General features: G+C 33.8%; 1 protein-coding gene across 2 annotated transcripts in view; it reads right to left on the reverse strand.

The window, feature by feature from the left end:
• Positions 1-705: 705 nt before the first annotated feature.
• The window catches only part of CIP2A (cellular inhibitor of PP2A), a 29040-nt gene continuing 8508 nt past the window's right edge, over positions 706-21237 (reverse strand). The window contains exons 9-21 of one of the 2 annotated variants that reach the window (XM_005201339.4): positions 18351-18569; positions 16787-16946; positions 15409-15550; positions 13987-14086; positions 12202-12320; positions 10789-10984; positions 10038-10112; positions 9836-9946; positions 8257-8453; positions 6002-6115; positions 5673-5755; positions 4583-4722; positions 706-3373 (exon numbers count right to left, since the gene is read on the reverse strand). In XM_005201339.4, coding sequence (XP_005201396.1) covers positions 3203-3373; positions 4583-4722; positions 5673-5755; positions 6002-6115; positions 8257-8453; positions 9836-9946; positions 10038-10112; positions 10789-10984; positions 12202-12320; positions 13987-14086; positions 15409-15550; positions 16787-16946; positions 18351-18569 — 1827 coding nt within the window. In that variant the 3' untranslated portion in view covers positions 706-3202. Of the gene's footprint in view, positions 3374-4582; positions 4723-5609; positions 5756-6001; positions 6116-8256; positions 8454-9835; positions 9947-10037; positions 10113-10788; positions 10985-12201; positions 12321-13986; positions 14087-15408; positions 15551-16786; positions 16947-18350; positions 18570-21237 lie in introns of those variants that run through there. The other variant, NM_001103284.2, reaches the window with a different exon arrangement.

The raw sequence follows: 21237 nt of genomic DNA on the forward strand, positions 1-21237 counted from the left end.
TTGTTTGGGGGTCAATAATGTACATATATGTGTCAACTAAAATGAGGATAAAAGAATACATACAGTTGTAAGGTTTCTACATTTTATATTAAGTAATACAATATTAACTCCAAGTGGACTTTGAGAGTTAAGGACTTATTTGTCAAAACAGGTAGAAAAAAAAAAAAAGCAAGACCCAACTATATACTGTCTACAAGTCATGCATTTTATATATATAAAGGCTATATTAATACTAAGACAGAGATCACCAAAGACAGTGGTACATTTCTTAATGCTAAAAGGGTCAAATTATTCAGGAAGATAAAATACTCAATAGCAAAGTTTTGACTGTTTTTGTAAATAAAATTTTATCAGAACAGAGCCACACACATTTATTTACATACTGTGGATAGCTGCTTTCATGCTGCAGTTGCAGATTTTAGTGGTTTTAAGAGACCAGGCTGCATGTCTCACAAAGTCTAAAATACACTACCTGCCCTGTTACAGAAAATGTTTGCTGATTTCTGCAAAGGAATTAAGTCATAAACAGGACATGTGTTTTATCTAACAGGAGGCAAGTCAAAAGTAAAGTGGTAAATACAATTCGTAACTAATAATATTTGAAAAGAGGAAAAGAAAAAAATCAAAGTAAAATAAGGTTTGTGTTTTAGGGAATATACCTTGATTAGAGGTAACAAAAATATAAGAATAAGCCTCAAGCAGAAGTTGAAATTCAGTTATATTTTCATTTAATGAACAGTCCTAGCTCAAGAAAGAACCTCAATATATTTTTAACACAGACAACTAGTTTTTGCAACATACAATAAATGAAACTAAAAGGATACCAATCTGACAAAGTTTCTGTAAAACAGAGCATTAGGTTTTAATGACTTATTTTTTGCCCTGAAATTAAATGGGTGACAGTTTATAAACTCCAACCAGCCAAATTTTAAGAAAACTCTATTTGTTCAAGTAACAAATGTAAATGGTTACAAGGAATTGTGTTAATGTATACTTGAATTCAAACTTCACAGCAAAATTCTTAAAGAATATGAACAACTCCAATATGATATATTTATTTACTTACTTGTATTCTCCATCAGGAAATGGACATAAACACATAGGAATCATTTGTAAAACTCTGACTAGAGATTCAAATTTGCTTAAAATAAATATTATTAATATTTTTACAAAAGAAGAACATATACACACATAAACACACACACTTGGTTTTTGATTGAGGTGTATACAGAACCAAAAAGCAAAAAAAAAAAAAAAAAGTATCCAATATACTAAGGTTAAGACAAACAATAGGAATATGAAAGATGCTATAAGAGACAGAAAGACTAGGAAAAAACAGAAATGAAGATGGATGACAATTAGTACTCACCGTTAAATCTGAAATATGGGTTTTTTTCTTTAGAGAGAAGAGATTAATAGATTAAAACTACTGTATTAAAAAAAAAGGCTGAAAAATACATGCAGTCTCTGCCTACACAGGCTTTTAAGAATAGGCAAATTGAGTGGCTTAAATAAACGCATACTTGCAAGAATAGACTAGATCTGAACTGTGCAGTTGGATGGAAATTAAAGTTACAATCAATTAAAATTAAATAAAATTAAGAATTCAATTCTTCCACTGCACTAGACACATTGTAAGTGCTCATTAACCACACGTGGCTCAAGGCCACAGTACTGTATAGTGCAGACAAAGAACACTTCCATCATCACAAAAATTCTACTGGGTAGCACTGGGCTAGGCTCAGTATCTTGAATAGAATATGCCCCTTAAGGAATGCGTAGCAACTTAAAATGTAATATATGACACGATGCTTTTTGAAAAATTTTCACAACTGTACAAAATGCATACAAATATATGAAACTTATTAGTTTGATATTGTTTAGTGTAACTAGTGAATTACAAAAAATGTATTTTCTAAATATAAATCCAGATATACAATGGTTAAAAAACAGAAGTAAATCTAAGTTTACCTAAGTCAAATAGAGATAACAAATAGTGAGGAATACACCAAATAAAATCAATGGTTGTAATAGCATAGCAATAAAATCAACCAAAATACAAATATACAAATTCTTCTTAAAGACTACTTAAAACATTCAATTCAAAATAAAGTACTAAAAAATTCCCTTGTATAAAAGAAATACATGAATGAGGATAAAGTTATGCTTTAAAATTAAATGGCCTAATGTAAAACTATTTAAATAAAAGATGATATATTAAATGAAATTTACTTCAGAATTAACAAATAATGTGGCAAAGGTAGAATCCAAGTTATCTGTATGTTAATAAGAAATTCATAACTGACTGAAAATGATACTGGTGGGTGAACATGTAACATTTTAAAGAATAAAACTAAAGGTATCCATAAATAATTCTTTAAGTTACTACAGGTTTTTATGTGACAATATAGTCACTTAATACAACAGCTATTTTTTAATATTTATACATTATTTCTACAAATATTCACTGTATTTTTTAAAAAATTTAGAACTTACACCATGTATCTTACTACATTTTAAATGCAGTAATAAAGTTATTTTAAATTCACTGAATGGGGGTGAAGGGAGACTCAGATGAAGGTGATCAAAGGGTACACATTTCCAGCTTTAGGTAAGTAAGTACTGAAGATGTAACATACAGCATGATAAAGACAATTTACACTGCTTTCTTTGACTTACATATTAAAGTTGTTAAGAGAGTAAATCCTAAGTTATCTTCACAAGGAAATACAACTTTTCTGTTTCTTTAATGTTGTTTTTATGTAAGACAACGGATGTTCACTAAACCTATTATGGTCATCAGCTCATAAGGCAAATTATTATGTTGTATATCTTAAATTTATACAGTGCTATATGTCAACTATATTTCAATAAAAGGAGAAAGAAAAGTTCACTGATGCCTGATTTTAAAAACCTAATCACAAATGAGAATAAACAAGCAGAAGACAGTGGAAAGCAACTAAGGAAAAGGGGAAAAAAAAAAAAAAACTTTAGAAAAAATAAGGAAGGTTAAGAAGAATATTCTGAAGAACTAAAGTAAGTTTTAAGCAGTAAAATATAGAAACAGGAAGTAAAAATTTAAGACCAAATAAAAACATGTGTCAGATCAGGTTCTTTACTAATAATTAGATAATAATTTGCTCTTTTGGAGTCACAGATTAGCTTTCCTCCCCAACCCTGCCAGTAGATAAACACAAAGTGTCTATATACTGAGATTCACAGTTTCTGGATTTATTTTCCCACCACTTAGACTGTGGATCATTGCTATCATATGAGAATGTTTGTTTAACTCCTCTTGCTGAAGTTTTACCAGGGACTCTTTCTCTTCCAAACGACCTTCTAACTGAGCCTTTTGAACTTCCAGGGAGGAAGCCTGAAAAAAGGGGGTGGGAGAGAGAAATTGAAGAAAACAACTTAGCATGTTTTCTCTTCACAGAAACCTGCTTTAAGATGTCCTTATGTTTTATTTGTAAGACAACCATATCAAGGCACATTAATGTAGTATGCTTTACTTAACAATTATATGCTAAGTTTAAGATCTGTTAACTGTTAAACAATAGTAAACAAACTGGGAAGACATGATTCAATTTGTCTTTTTAAGCCTGGACTTCTGCAGAAAATACTACATATTTACTATTTAGAATTACTATTAAGATAAACATATTAAAGCTAACTTGTATGCCTCTCCTACCACTTATATTCTGCAGTTGTTCAGTCTTTTTAATCTTGGTCTGTTCTCATCTTCCTTGTAGTAGATGGTCCAGAAAGCATTATTCATAGCTACCACACTCAGTGAAATTGTTAGTCACTCAGTTGTGTGTGACTCTTTGTGACTCCATGGACTGTAGTCTGCCAGGCTCCTTTGTCCATGGGATTTTCCAGGCAAGAATACTGGAATGGTTAGCCATTCCCTTCTCCAGGGGATCTTCCCGATCCAGGGATTGAACCTGTGTCTCCTACATTGCAGGCAGATTCTTTCCTGTCTGAGCCACCTAAATAGCCCACACTCAAACAATCATAATGTAGAAAGAGCAATGAACTTAGAATATATGCCTACTATTTCACATAGCTATGTGACAACCTTGAGCAAGTAACTTAAGACTCAGTTTCATTTGTAGGATGAAAATATTTATAAATACTTATATATTAGCATATTTATTAAAGTGAGAAAGATTAAGAAAAATATTTCAGAGTCCTTTGTAAATTATGAAATTTTACATATATACAAACTTCTATTATTATGACCAGCCTTGTAAGCAAAGAGATACGGTTATATATATACAGGCAGCTATCTGTACATGCCATTATGAACTGAGAATCTCCTTCTGTATTCTTTACCCTCTTGAAAGCAGCAAGTGCTGGAACACAGTATACATTTAATCAATGTGTAACAATTTTAGAAAATACAAGTTTTCACACTATGACAGTCCTCGTAACAAACAACTGTCCAATCAATTTGAGCTTCTGGTATCTTCTAAGCAAAATTACTGAAGAAACAGACACTAATTTATACAGATTTACCTTTTTTCACAAAATAAGATTTTATCATTTCATTGCAAATCAGAATGCAGTAGATTCTTACCTTAATGCTCAATTCTTTTCTTATCTGATCTGTTCTATTTAATTCTTTTCTAAGGACACCAATGGTTTCCTCTTTGTCTTCTTTTTCTCTTTGTAAGACTTTAATCTTTTCTTCCTGTACTTTTATTTTTTGTTCTAGGTCTTAAAGCAAATAGTCAGCTTTATACTCAAAGGTCTTAAAACAAACAGTCAGCGTTATACTCAAAGGTCCTACACTGACATTACCCTGAAAAGGTTTAGAAGCTATTATGTTATAAAAGACAATTACAAAGAAAAAAGAAACATCTTGCTACACATAAGTTATATAGCATTTGATGAATTAAAAAAAAAATCACGAAACTTTTCTCCTATGCCAGGATTCTACGGTGGTGGTTTAGTCGCTAAGTTGTGTCCAACTCTTGCGACCCCACAGTAGCCTGCCAGGCTTCTCTGGTCCATGAGATTCTCCAGGCAATACTGGAGTAGGTTTTCATTTCCTTCTTTATGGGATCTTCCCAACCCAGGAAGTGAACCCAGGTCTCCTGCGTTGCAGGCAGATTCTTTTACCAACTGAGCTACAAGGGAAGTCCAGGATTCTATAGAAAATGTTACCATGTCTTTCCCTCTTCCTCTGTTCTAAATACAACATATAGTACTGAGGGGAAGGATAATCCTTATAGAGTTTAAGGGTTAGAAAAGAAAGGGTAAGAGAAAATTATGAACAATTATATAGGTAGATTTCTGTGCGTTAAGGCAAGTGAGTCAGAACAAAAACATTTTTGTAGATCACTTTAGAGTTACTACCATTGAGAAGCTAGCAACTATAAGTTACCTAGCACTGCCACCTGCTGTTATTTTCTTTTAAAAAAATTTATTTTAAAAAGGGCAATCATTTCCTATAACTCCTGATTTCAGAAAAAATGTATTGCTTTTTTAGTCTAACTAAACTGCTTTGTGGCAAGAAAAGGAGAACTTTTAAGATATGACTTAAGGATTAAAAAAAATGAGAGAAGTAGAAAATGAAACAGCAAACTAAAAACCACTCATGCTTTGATTTTCTTCCAACATAAGATTTATTAAAATATAGATAATTTATTAAACAAGTTACTTACTTGCTAGCTTACATTCTCTGTCTACTAGTTGGTTCTGTACTTCTTTTCTCTGTTCTTCTTTCTCTATCAATTGGGCAATAGTTCTGAAGTTATAAGACAATACAGAAGAAAACATTAGTGAACCATATAATTTCTTTTTCTCTCCAACAAGTATTTTAAGAAGAAATTTCTAAGACTAGTAATCACTCTTAAAATTCTGCCAAATATGTACTTTATATCTATAAGTAATAATTCTATTAATTTTAGATATAAAAAATAATGTTCTATATATAGGGAATCATTCTTTTTGAAAAATCCAAATAATTAAAATAAAAAACTGTAAATTTTACTTTTCATTTTGCTGCTTGAGTGACTCATTCAGCTTTTTCACAGTCTCAATTTGTTTACTTAGAGAATCACAAGTGACCTGTAAATCTTTGTTCTTCTTTTCAGCAGTTTCATTCCTGAAAAGACAAGGAGATACTTTTAGTAGAGGAAAACACAGAGAAAAAGAAACTGAGTGTCTTCTTTACTACCTCTTCTGACTAAATTGCATATACTGCAGAAGAGGAGGAATGCTATGTGAACAAGCAAGACATAAACAGTTAGGTTAACTGGAAAAGACAATCAAGATATGTTTTGGCTGATGAAGAAGTAAAAAATTACTATGAAATGGAAACATGTGGGACGTTAACTTCATATTTATTGATAAACAGCTTTATTTACAGAATGCTACACTACAAAATTTGCTATTAATATAAAATACATGTCTTTTTCTTTATAGTCAAGCCCAGAAACTGAAACAATTTCTCTTAAAGGATAAGGTATTAAAAACAAAAAAAAAATTAAACTTACACCTATCATCACTAGCCTGTTGGGCATAATACATGTTCAAGGAAAAACATCAAATTAATGAATTAAGTGGTTGAAGATTTTAAGTTTCTCTTGCCTCTTTATAGTTCTGCATCATATAGTCCTGTGCTTATTTTACCTGTAAGGTAAACATATAAAAAATCCTTTCCAAAGTGATATTTTGACACCCAACTATCTTAAGCATAAAATGTCCTTTCAGAGGATAAACAAAACGGGTGCATTGGCCAAATGTGGCCAGCAGAAGTTTTATTTATCCCACAGAGAGTTTGTAAAATTCTGAAATTTGAATGCCTTGAGATATCCCTATCATTACAAACAAACTTTCCCAGCCAGCTTCATTTGTTATCCACCTGCCCCTCAAGGCTGGAGTTTCACTTTCTGGCCCACCCCTCACTATCTGGAACATAAGCAAATCCTAGAAAGCCTATTTTCTCTTGGACCACTGCCTACTTTCTTTTACACTCTAACTGAACACTAATAGTCCACATTATCTGGGCTGCCTCAAACAATCAGACTTAAAGTTGCTGGAGGAGAATATCCTATTTAAAAATCACCATGTCCTCACAAATTTTGTAGATGCTATACATTTCCACCCTTCATTTTTATTGATGGGCAAATAAAATAAGGGCTTCCCAGGTGGCACAGTGGTAAAGAAACTGTGCTTTCTATGCAGGGGCATTGGTTCAATTCCTGGTCAGGGAACTAGATCCTGCATGCTGCACAGTGAGGCCAAAATAAAAAATAAAAAGAAACATTATCTTGCTAAAAAAAAAAAAAGAAGTTAAAAAAATAAAGCACACGGACCTTGTAAAGTTAAATTTTTCTGTATCTCTATATTAATACCAGAGAAAGAAGGACATTTTTTCAAGTCTTAACCTATCTTAAAGTATATATAAAGAAAAACAAGAAACCAGTTAATCAGAGTGTAATTTTTGTTTGGCAGAAGTAAATAACTATTACTGATCTTCCTTATAATTTATAAGTTAAAACTGGCTTAAAAGATAAAAAGTGACAAGGGGGGAATAATCACTCTCATACTTTGTTAGTGAGTGTATAAATTGGCATTGGCATAGCTTTTCTGAAGGTAAACTGGACAATCAATCAAAAATTTAAAAGCACATACCCTTTAAACCAGCAATTCACCTGTAAGAATTTATCTTCCAGATATAGTCATACATATAAGTAAACTACACTCAAGGACTTTAAAGAGAAATACTGACTACAAATTCCAAGGTGAGTTAAATACTAACATCCAAATTTCTATGCTATTAGGCTGATGATATGACAACTGTTAATATTCAACCACTTTCGATCTGCAGAAATGGCCAATTCATATGGTTCAACCTAGTATGAATTGTGACAACTAAGGTCATTCAACAATTACTTACGCTGTGCCTAACCATGCATCAAGCACTGTTCTAGGCTCTAGAGATCTGTCAGGGAATAAAACAGGTCAAATTTGTCCTTGTGGCGCTAAGATCCCAGATGACTGATGACTGAATAAATGAAACTGGAAAGAGACACTTATATTCTGTTTCCAACTGTGGTACTGAATTTGAGTAAGCGATACTTCATTTCACTATGACATAAGTTTCTTGCTAACTAGTTATATTAACAGTATTATTAGAACATATGAATGTTCAGAAAAGAACTTTAGGGACAGAGAAGAGAAATGCTGTGTGTTCATTCTAAATTCTAACTTTACACAGGAATTTTTACTTTATTAATTTACCTCTGAAGAAGTTCCATGTAGGATTTTGTCAGAACTTCATGTTCTTCAGCCACAGACTCTAACTTCCTATTATGTTGAAAGAGATGCTCAATATCACTCTGGGCTCTTTCCGATTCAACCTGCTGTGACTTCAGCAACACAGCAAGCTCTTCGTTTTTTCTTTCAACTTCTCTCAACATATTAGCAAGTGTCCGAGCCTAAAAGAAAATGGAATACTTTTCTACTATCATTTATATAATATGCTCAGTTTCTATAATTTAAAAAATTAATGAAATAAATCTGTTTATTGTCAATTATTAGGCCAGTCTAGAGTGAAAGAGGAAAAATTTTCCTCTCGAACATCATCAAGGGTGACAGTGGGGTCATACAATTTTCACACAGTGTGAGAAGTACTCTAAAAAAGGCAGCACGGGGAGGAAGGGTCACCAAAAGTGTGGGCAACAGAAGACCAGAGAAAAGCTTCCTGGGAAATGGAGGAACCTTTTAATAGATTTAATTTATTTAATAGATTTAATAATCTAAAGGATTATTAAAAGAGAAGAGAGGAAAAGGTATTCCAGATACAGAAGAGCAAGTGCAAGGGCAGGAAAACATAGAAGTATGTCAAGTTTCAGAAACTGCAAAGCAATCTAATATATTCATTTAACTGGAAAGAACGCAAAGAAGTGCAAGGAGATGGGGAATGAGAAGTAGTTAAAATCCCTGTGCAGTAAGTTCTTAGGAATTTAAATTCTCTTCTGAGCTAAAAGGTGAGACACTGAAGGATATTCGGTAAAGGAGTATATAGGATCAGAGTACTGCCTCAGGTATGACTGTGAAGGAAAAGCAAAGAGGATGGGTAGATCCAAACACAGCCAGTGACTGTATGTAGAGGGTGGATGAGACGAGGGTACTAGACTCAAGTAGGAAGACTAATTAGAGACTGCTGTCATTCATGTGAAAAAATAAAAAGGACCTGGCCTGTGACAAACAGCCATAAGAACAGAGACAAGGCAAAAAGTATTATGTAGAAAGTAGAATCAACTGAACGTGATGAATGAATGACTACAGAAGGTAAACTATGATTTCCAGATTTCTTGTTTGGAAAACTCTAAGAATAGTACAGGGAATACGTAAGAAAGAATACATTTTTTAAAAAGGGAGGGTGATGAATTCATTACTGGTTCTATTGAGTCTGAAGTATTTGCTGTGTATTTAAATGGAGCTACAGAGAAGATACTTAGTGCTTAAGGAAAAGGATCTGGCTCAGCATAAAAAATTTGGTGAATTAACATTCTGGTAATAAGTAGAAACCATGAATCACCTAAATAAAGGAAAAGGGCTTAGAACATAATCCCACTCAACATATAAAGGATGAGTAGATAAAAAAAGATTTAGGAAAATAATATACATTAAGGTAGAAAAAAGATAACTGTGTAACCAAAATTAAAGGGGAGATAGTCTTAAGACAGAGGAAGTATTTGTGCCAAATGCTAAGGATAACTTACTTCAATCAGAGTAATGAAGGAAAAACTAATATTTTATACATGTTCTATTTATTTATTTTTCTACTAATCAGATGTCTTTATATTGTACACACCTCAGTCTCAGCTTGAGTTCTTTGACAGCGATACTGAGCAATCAGTCTATCAGCCTGTGCAAGGGCTAGAGCTTTTGCTTCTAAGAGATCCTGTAGCCTGCTTTCTTTGGACTGTAAGAAAACATATCATAAATCTTCATTTGCTGGAAAATATCTCTTAGGGTTTAATTGATATACATAATTAAAATACGGTTGTACTCACAGCTAATGTGGATAGTTTCATCTCATACACATCCATTATGTCAGATAGTCTCACATCATTAATCTGATCCTTTACCTGGTTTTAATAAAGTAAAAAAAATCAGAAATCATTAGCACTCAATTAAAAAAAAAATGAAAACACCTACCAAAACCAAATAATTGAAACTCAATAACAAAGGGAAAAAAAGGATGTCATATGAGGCAGGTCACAAACATTCCATTAACCTGATTATTGCAGAAGAATATCTTGGTGATCTGCTTGTGGGAATTTAAAGTACATTTAAACTGGGGGTGATGGGGGTAGGGGGGTAGGAAGGTAGGCTTGTATGGGAAGACTAAGAGAAAATTTATAGCTGTATTAAAACACTGGAATTTTATGACTGAGTTTTTCCTCTTTCCAAACTTTCCAGAATATTGCTATTTTTATATTAAATAATGTTTCAATGATCAAATCTCTATCTAAGGTTGCTTAAGTAAATGTTATAATATGAGTTGATATTTAGCAGGTATGTTGTGGCTCAGCTGGTAAAGAATCTACCTGCAATGCAGGAGACCTGGGTTTGATCCCTAGGTTGGGAAGATCCCCTGGAGAAGGGAAAAGCTACCCACTCCAGTATTCTGGCTTAGAGAATTCCATGGACTGTATAGTCCGTGGAGTCACAAAGAGTTGGACATGACTGAGTGACTTTCACTTTCACTTTAGTGGGTATGATCAGGCAGAATCCCACTTTTCATGGCTATTTATCACTCACCACAACTCCAGATTGAAGTTTCTCTATTAATTCCTCAATGTTCAATCCAGGAACTCTATCTTTCAAAAGTGGAGGAGTTAAACATTTTACTGATGTTGGAAAACTGTGATTTAATGACTGCAAAGGCACTCTTCTAGGCATATGTTCTGTTTCCTGTTGTCTATAGGCATTGTTTGCTGCTATACTTTCTCCAAGTCTGAGTGGGAATCAAAATAAAAAAGAGAAATAATTATATGAAAATAGAGCAAAAGGCAGAGTTAGTATAGAACTAAGGACTTAATTTAGAATGGGTCTTTTGAGAATTAAGTCTTCAAATATTTCTAAAATAATCTTGGACTCCAACCAGTCCATTCTGAAGGAGATCAGCCCTGGGATTTCTTTGGAAGGAATGATGCTAAAGCTGAAACTCCAGTACTTTGGCCACCTCATGCGAAGAGTTGACTCATTAGAAAAGACTCTGATGCTGGGAGAGATTGGGGGCAAGAGAAGGGGACGACAGAGGATGAGATGGTTGGATGGCATCACTGACTCGATGGACATGAGTCTGAGTGAACTCCGGGAATTGGTGATGGACAGGGAGGCCTGGCATGCTGCGATTCACAGGGTCGCAAAGAGTCGGATACGACTGAGCGACTGATCTGATCTGATCTGATGATGAGGCAGAATTTGGGGAAATACCCAAAATTTGCCAGAGGAAAACTTTTCTACTTGCAACCCTTTACAATGACAACTCCACCTCTGGTTTGGAGCCTCTAGAACTAGTTTGTGAGTATGGATTATTTGTAAAAATTACAGTTATTGTTATTGGTAAGAACATCCTTCTAACCATGGGCAATAACACCTGGCCTTTAGTTTTCCTTTACCCTTTCCTTTTCTCACTCAATATTATTCTTACCAACCTTACCACCATTCTGCCCCTGCTTCTGAAAATATCATCTCAATGGTTGAAACTGATGAGTACAGTAGATAATTCTGTCTGGCCATTATCCTACCTTCTTTAACGACAGAATTTTTCTTTAGGAATCCTTCCCATGGTAAATGACCCAGATCTAGTCAATGAAAGCAATACTCAGATTTAGTAATCAAACAGCTGCGAAGGAAAAGCTCTTTCTATGGAGAAACTAAATTGGTAGGATGTAAGCTTAGTACAGAAGCTACTGCATTAAACAGAGGTGTTGAGACAGGTATAGCATCTGAATAATAAATTTAATCACCTGAATGGATCTAGCTGTTTTCTAAATAAGTGTACATCTGGTCTTCTGATTTGTTCGAAAGTTTTTTTTATTTGAAGAATTACTATTTCAATGAAATCAATTCACTAATTTTCCAATTTGTCCATACTGAAGACTATTAAAGAAACTGGCAGGATATTCTAGTACCATACAAGATATACTGCAAATGATTATAACTCACACTAATGCAGGAAAATCTGGGAGTGGAGAAGCTTCCAATAATATTCCCAATCCAGACTGCACTTGTTCTCTATTATCTGATGTTAAAGCAAAAGCCAAGGGAGTAATCAGGCGAGGATCCTATGCAAATCAGAAACCAGAAAACAAAAAGTCAGGTCTTTCAGAGTAAGGTGAATAAATAGACCTAAATCATAAAAAATTCTAGGCAAATTCTAAAATTTCTATCTGATGTCTGAATGCATTTATTAGTCTTTACCTAATGTTAGTTTAAAAAACTCTGGCAAAAGTTTTGAATGCTTTTACTGTGCCTGAGAAAAATCATGTCTTAAATGTTTTGATTTATTTAAAATATCATCTACAACTGATTGATGTTTTGAGTTTCTGTTTTCTTTTTCTAGCTATCATTTAAAAGAAAAACTGGCTAGAAGAAAAATGGTAAATCATTTCCAAATTAAAGTAAAAAAATAAAATTCAAATTAATTTCATACAATATTTTAATTTAGTGAATGAAATAATTATATTTTAAAGTATAAGTCCTTCATATCAGTAAATATTTCCATTTAGTACTTTAAGCCTCAAATCTGTTGTGAAAAAATTTTTGACATAAAATCACTGTGACTCAATTTAAAATTTGAGTAAGTTGCTAACAGAGAAAAATATTACAATATAAATTCTTTATAATTATCAACATTTTAAAATAAAAATATTTAAAACTGGAAAAAAAAGCGCAAGAAACTAAAAAAAAAAAAAAAGTTAAGTGTTTTATAGGTACTCAAATATAATCTAATGCCACAGAACCATAGGAGATGGCTTTTACCTCCAAAACCCTCATGGTAACCCTTCATATCTCGTCCATGAAGGGGGATCATTATTTCTACTTTGTAATCAAGAAAACGAGCTCACAGAGGTGAAGTAACTTGCTCAAGTCTGTACTAAGAAATGGTGGAGTCAAAATCCGAACCCCATCTTTTAAGCCCCGTGCTCTCAAAGTATACAAGTAGGTTCCAGTTTTAGCTTCTACCCTGTCTACACAGGCACTGGAGACATTTGTGTTATTACAGTAACTTAATTCACACATGTTTGTTAAATATCTGTTATAAGCCAAATTTTGTGGCTATCAAGGAAAACATCTAGAACTCGTGTTTAGTTACAATGGTCAATAAAGTCGGTGAGTTAGCTATTTTCTGCACAGCTATCAAATTATCACTCACAATCAAGTTCTTTTCTTCCAGATGTCTTCTTCCTGCCTTAATACTCTACCTCATCAACCTTAACAAAAAACAAACACTCCAAAATAAATACCACTCCCCACTACCATAAAGCCGCCAGTCCAGGTTCAATGCACAATGCTGGATGCTTGGGGCTGGTGCACTGAGACGACCCAGAGGGATGGTATGGGGAGGGAGGAGGGAGGAGGGTTCAGGATGGGGAACACATGTAAAAATAAAATAAAATAAAATAAAATAAAATAAAATAAAATAAAATAAAATAAATACAAATATAAAAAAAAAAAAAAGAAAAAATGAAGAAACCAGAAATATGACACAAGAAAGGAAAAGGCTGTGGAAGCACGGTTATCATGAATATCCCATACTTCAGAATAGGAAGCACTTAGGTTTAATCCTTGTGAAACTCTATAAAATAACTGTAGTGAGAAGATTGTTATATCAATGAACAATTTTCAAATTTTTTCCAATGGCCAGTTCTAAGAATATTAAAACAGAAACATATATTAGGAAACATTTATATATAAATCAACTTCAATATTTTAAAAGTTTAAACTCACCTGAAGGATTTTGTAGAAGCTTACTTCCATACCAGGAACCAACTGTTTAAGTTTGTTCATCAAATCAAGAGTTTTCAAAATCACATCAGCAGCAAGTTTGCTTTAAAAATAAGTCATATTTAACTTAGATAACTCAAAAATTGCTTACAGCTTATTTCTGTCCATAAATCTAAAGAAAATAAAAACTCAAAACCTTTGTTCTTAAACCTCAAGATTAACCACTGTTTGTCATGAGAAGTAAAAATATCAGAGACCAACATCCTTATAACTCAAGATCCAAAGAGAACTGGTATTAACAGTTTAAGTTTAGACAGTGTTTCTTTTTCTAATCTCAAATACCAACATGTTTCAACTTTTGCTTGAAATTACTAGTAGTATTAGCAATAGGACTCATTTAATTCTTAGTTTTGTCACTAGAATATGAACAGTAGAGGACAATTCTGCGTGTGTGGGTGTTGTCGTTTCAGTGTGTCCAACTCTTTGTGACCCTATGACTGTAGCCCATGAGGCTCTTCTGTCCATGGGATTCTCCCGGCAAAAATACTGGAGTGGGTTGCCATGACCTCCTCCAGGGGATCTTCCAGACCCAGGGATTGAACCGGCGTCTCGAACGTCTCCAGCACTGGCAGGCGGGTTCTTTATCACTAGCGCCACCTGGGAAGCCTAAGAGGGCAACCTTCAGCAATCTAGAGTATCTAACATTTACTGAACAAATTATACTAAGCTGTTTTTCACAGCCTTTTAGTTGAAAAGGAGTACAAAAAAGTAAAAAAGAGATCATTGTTATTCTTGAGGAGTACAATCACTGACAATTATGACATTTATGAAAATTGGAACAAATTATAGTGTTTAGCATTCAGTGGGTCCTCAACAAGCACTTGTTAGATGAACTTAATTCATAGGGGAGGACAGGGATAAAATAATCTCATTACTATCAGTGAAAATCCACATTTAACTGTAAGCCTTAACACGCTAAAGAAGAGTTGTCTTTATTACTAGAAACTTTCAGCAGTGATTGGCCTCTTTGAAATAAAAATGTTTTTTTCATGCTTTGTCATTTCAAAATATAAAATTAAATATAAAATAATTACTGAGTCAAAGTCAGGAAGGAACTCTAGGGGAAAAAAATGCACTGAAGCATAAAAGACTCGTAGATAATCACAATAAATTAAAACAAGACAAACAAACCTAAACAATGAAAAACAAATAACAGATATTAATATCTCTGTTCAGAAGCACGTAATCTATGACTTAAATTAAAAAAAAAAATTCATTATGAATATATTTTTAATTTTCTTCTATATCTTGAGTTAACAGAACATACCCAAGGATGATCCTCTAAAACGAATGAGAATTACTACATCTTTTGATTTTTATTAAGTTTGGACTTACCATTTTGCCATTTGTATTTCATATACTCACCATAATTCAGAATCTGCTACCTTTGTTCCAAAGCCCATATCAATCTTGCCATATGTAAACTGTTGTTCTATCAGAGTGGTACACTTGATAGTAGTGAGAACTTTTGCAACATGCATTTTTAGAGTGTCATCTCCACACAGAGGTTAAGTTTTGTTAAGAAAAACAAAAAATTCTCAAAAAAACCCCCTTATATTTGTATAGCACTTTACAGCATTTAGGATGATTTCAAACAAATTATTCTTGTCACTGCAATCTGGTGTAATTATTGCTACATTAGCTCAATGACAGATTAGGAATTTAGGAGCTCAGAGCCGTTTAAATGACTGACAAGTGGCAAGAGATGGGACTGCCACCAAAGTTTCTGACTCAAAAGTAAAACAGAGAAAGGATCTGCTTTTCACTGGATGTTAGTTTTTATTAACAGGTTTCACAATGGGTCAATAAATACTTGTTGAAATAAAGGAAGTTATTTTCTCATTTGTTTTTTTCTCATTTCTCTGTAAGTTAATTTAAATATCTATTATTAAAAAGGGGTTAAGTTTGGTACTATTCAATGAGAGGAGGCCTAAATATTTTAGAGAGTATCTCAAGGTCAAGCAAAATAATCCTGCCTTTACAGCAGTGGTTTTCAACTTTGGCTGCATGTTAGAATCACCTGGATAGTTTAAACAGTCACAAATATGCCTTCACATCCCAAGGTTCCACATTATTTAGTCTCTGGAAGTAGGAGTCAAGCATCAGTATTTTTAAATGTTCTCCAGATGATTTTAATACATAGCCAGAATTGAGAATCACTGCCATCAAGAAAGAAGAAAATTAAGGAGGAGCAGTTCAGAGAAGAAATTAAAAAGATGTTGAGTTTGCTATAGGGCAGGACAAAATTGACTACATTCTTGTTGCTCTGAAATACAAGGTTATCTTTTTTATAAGTAAGTGTGATGTCATCTTTATTGACAGGCTGAAAAACTAAGCTACAATAATAACTCCCAATGTATTTTTCTTCTCTGATATAGTCCATCACAACATACATCATCCAGGGGCAGCAATCAGCATGAAAAGAGAATATCAGGGTAGTTATTTATGTATCTACTAACCTCAAATTATGATAAAAAACGTACAAACCAAACTTAAAAAGCATTTCTAAAAATGTCTGAAAGTTTTATACAGAAAAACATGGGAAAAAAGTCTAGGTAACTTTTTCTAAGAGACTCTTCCGTGAGTATCAGTTCTTTAATTTAAACTTGAGTTCAGTAATTCTGTACAGATTCAAGCATGAGAGGTGTAAAATTATAAAGAAAGACATAAAGACAGTAAAAATGCAGAAAATAAATTCTAAAAAATATAAGCAGTTAGTTTCCATGGTTAAACTGAAGGATATTTAACAAAACTTCAATGGCCTTGACCATTCTTGCACATTTTTTCCTTATTAAGGCTTCGTCTAGATTTTGTTCTGTGAACTGAAGCTGATCAAGGATTGTAGGCAGCAGAAGAGTCACAAAACGGTCAGCTGAGGAACAGTTAGCAGTATCTATGACATCCTGGAGAATTCACCACCACCAAAGATTAAAAAAAAAAAAAAAAAGAGAATACAGAAGGCACAGTCATCACTGAACTGCAACACTCTTTATATTTCTTATACAGATGGTCCTTGAACAATGTGAAGGTTAGGGGTGCCAACCTCACCATGCAGCTGAAATCTGAGTATAATCTAATTGGCCCTGGCCTCCTGTATCTGTGATTCTGTATCTACGGATTCACCTAACCTTGCAGACTGTGTAGTACTGTAGTATTTACTATTGGAAAAAAAATCTACATATAAGTGGACCCAAGTAGTTCAAACCTATGCTGTTCAAGGGTCATTTGTAATTACTTCAGATATTCTTGACCTGTGTCTCCTATTTAAAATCTACACTTTCATCCAGTTTTGAGGGCTATGATGACTTTTTTATCAAATGGACCAGTCTCAAACAAGACTTTTTAAAGTGGACTCTGTGACTTAAAAATTATTCTAAGTATGTACTGAAAACAAATATCGTTAAGATGCTAAATGCAATTACAATAACAAGAGACACTGGTATTAACACTTTACAACCACAAATAATTCCCATCAGGAATCTCACAGGGCTTTTTCAAAGCTAAAACTGATTGTTAAGTCAAGATCAACATGAAACATAAAGAATAATTTGTGGATAATCCTTAACAAATATATTTAATCACTCATACACATTTTGGTTTGTGCATAGGATCTAGTCATGACAGTCATGAGAGGGTAAACATTCTAGGAAAATGCTGGTATAGACAGAATGGGTATAAAAATAGGGTAACAGTAGAGAAAACATAATGACCTAGATAACAGAATTTAATGGCCTCTGTGAAAAGGGCTTTTTTTCAGCCTGCACTGCATGGTATGTGAGATCAGTTTCTGGATCCCAGATTCAACCCATGCCCCCTGCAGAAGAAGAGCAGAGCCCTAACCCACTATACTTTAAGGGAATTCCCAGTAAAGGATTTTTGTTTATATCCTTAAATACCTGACATGTTCCACTCCATTTGACTGACTTAATTCAATGTTACTATATATCCACTCAATAAAAACAGCAGACAGTATCTACTGAGATAGAGAGACAGAATATAACTATTGCCAAGTACAGTCATACACCACAAACCATACAAATCTTAGTCATACCTTTACTTATTATTCTGAAAGGAGTATATGTAAGTTATTTAGTGAAAACACAGGAGTCTCACTAATTTTGGGGACTTGGCCAGAAAAACGAAATTCAGTAACTAGGGATTTACTACTAGAGGCAGGGAGTTCAGTAATTGCTAAGTTCCTAAAGGGTATGAACAACTGGAAATTTATTATAAACATAAACATTTTAGAAAACTGTCTACTGAGAATCATAAGAGTGGAAAAGTCAATTTGTTAGTCACTCTAGTACCTCAAATATTTCCTTGAACAACTCCAGCGCTAAAATAGGACAGTTTTCTGATCCATCCAAAGGTTGGCTTGACCAACGAAGTAGAGCTACAGTAGGTTCTAAACACTTAGAACGGGTTCCCAGAACGGTGCTGCCAGATGGAGTTTGCTCAAATATCATCTGTGTGAGCACGTGGCGCAGCTGAGTCACTGAACAGAAGGCAAGAAGTAATTCTAAAACCTGTGCAATATAAAGTCTTCATTAAGGTCTATTTCATTAGACTTCAATGCACAAAGCAACCAAAAGATGAAGTTGGAAATGATATTTACTTTTAAATAAAATAAAATAAAAATTAAAAGTTGCTTCCCATTTTTCTCAGAGTATTATTTCTCAAAACGTGTCATTAGGTTCCAGAAGGTTACAAATAAACTTGTTAATGGTAGTTACTTCAGTTAAGAGGACTATGGGAACTGAAGAAGGGCAACTTCAACTAATGTTATATACCTTCCATAGTACTTAATTTTTCTTCAGCACAAACATGTGTCTCATGTTGCTGCTGCTAGTCGCTTCAGTCATGTCCAACTCTGTGCAACCCCATAGACGGCAGCCCACCAGGCTCCGCCGTCCCTGGGATTCTCCAGGCAAGAATGCTGGAGTGGGTTGCCATTTCCTTCTCCAAGGCATGAAAGTGAAAAGTGAAAGTGAAGTCGCTCAGTCGCATCCGACTCTTAGTGACCCCATGGACTGCAGCCCACCAGGCTCCTCCATCCCTGGGATTTTCCAGGCAAGAGTTATGAACTGCTATAAAGTGTACTTTAGGATAATATTTAAAAATGGCATCCCAAAGCTTTAAAACTTAAAGGATGGCTATTTCCACAGTTTACATAATGCTGGCAATACGCCCCTCAGCCTGCTTCCCTGGTCTACCACATTTCTTTTGTGCTTCAGAACTAAGCCTTATGCCATAACATAGCATTCCACATCAACTTGTTTATTAGCTATTAAGTTAAATTCTACCTTATTTAACATACTACCAACTTATTAGTAAAAAAAAAAGTATTGGTATCTCTTTGTGTGCTTATTTCCACCTTTATCTGTTCCTTGTAAATGACATACAATTGGGGTTTGTGTTTTAATCAACCTGACAGTGTCTGATTTTAATAGAATTCAACTCATTAGCATTTACTATGTTACAAATGATAAACTCTGACTTACTTTCTTTTAAATACAAATTGTAGTACTTGTTTTTGAATAGATAATACATTCACTTGGTTCCAAAGTCGGTACTGACCTGACCTCTACCTAACATTCCCTGGAAGCAACAGACACTATCACCAGTTTCTTATTTACCTTACCAGAGATTATGTACTGCACATAGAAGCAAATACTCTCATTTACAATTTCTCTATAAGTGTAACATAGAGGGAAATAAAAACATCAATAGCTAATGCAAAGCTAGATGTTCTCCCCAAAGTGAATTACCTGAATAACTAGCAACTAGATCATGAGAATTCCATCAAAACTCCTGAATTCCCTTGAGTCCCCTTCCAGACAATGCCTCAATCACTACTTTGACATCAGATTTTTGACACCAGACATTAATTTTACCTTAGCTATTCTTGGATCTTTGCATTTCCATATAAAATTTTCAATCAGCTTGCCATTTTATATAAAAAACTCACATGGAACTTTATATACCAATACAATCTTACAGTGTACACTTTCACATCTGTTTTAACTTAGCATTATGTTAGTGAGATTCACTTATATTTTCACATGCAGCTTCACCTCATACATTCTCATTGTTGTATAGTATTTCAGTGTATCAACATACCACAGTTTATTTGCCCATTCCACTGTTGTTGGCATTTAGGTTGTTTACAATTCCTGGCTATTGTTAACAACACTGCTGCGTTTTGTACATGGTGAACACATGTATTCAACTCTGAGGTAAATAAAAGAGTGGAATTGCTGGGTCAGAGTTTATACATGTATCCTATGTTAGTAGATAATACCAGTTTTCATAAAAGCTTTTACCAATTTTCAGCCCATGAGTATTTCAACGTTCTTTACATTATCTATGTTTGATAGTATCCGTATTTTAAATTTTAACCATCTTGCGGGTGTGTAATGGTATTGTATTACCATTTAAATTGGCATTTCCCTGAAGATTAATAAAGCTGAGCAACTTTTTCACTCTTTAAATTATTAGTGGCCTCTCATGAACAGAAAAGCTCTTAATTTTAACGTAATCTAACTTACCAACATTTTTTCCTACATAGTTCATGTTTTTGTTTTCTGTTTAAGAAAATCTTCATCCCAAGGCTACACAGATATTCTGCTAGGTGTTTCTTCTTAAAGTTCACTATTCTTCTTCCACATTGAGAGCTACAATCTTTACAAGACTGATTTTTTCATCTGGTGTGAGGTAAGGGTTAAAATTCAGCTTTTCCCCATATGGATATCCAATTGACCAGTATCATTTACTGCAATGATCATAATTTTAAGAGTGTACTGTTATCAATCAGGAGGCTATATTCTGTGGGTTTGTTCTGTACTGTACTCTGTTCCACTGAGCTAGCTGTTTATCCTTATGACAATACTGCACTATTTTAATTACTGGAGCTTTGCATTACACTTCAATATCTGGTACTATAAGCCCTCTAGCTTTGTTCACTTTTTTCAGAATAGTCATGGCTATTTTTAGACCCTTGCATATCCATACAGTGTTTATAATCAGCTTCCCAATTTCCATATACACCAAAAACAAAAAAAACCTAAAGCTTGCTATAATTCTGACTGACCTAATACGGTAAACTCGTTCAATCTATGAACTTGCTATATCTGTGTTTACTTAGGTTTTTTCTATTAATGTTTTGTAATCTCAGAGTAGAGGCCTTGTACATGT

Source organism: Bos taurus, chromosome 1, assembly GCF_002263795.3.
Source record: "Bos taurus isolate L1 Dominette 01449 registration number 42190680 breed Hereford chromosome 1, ARS-UCD2.0, whole genome shotgun sequence".
NCBI lineage: Eukaryota > Metazoa > Chordata > Mammalia > Artiodactyla > Bovidae > Bos > Bos taurus.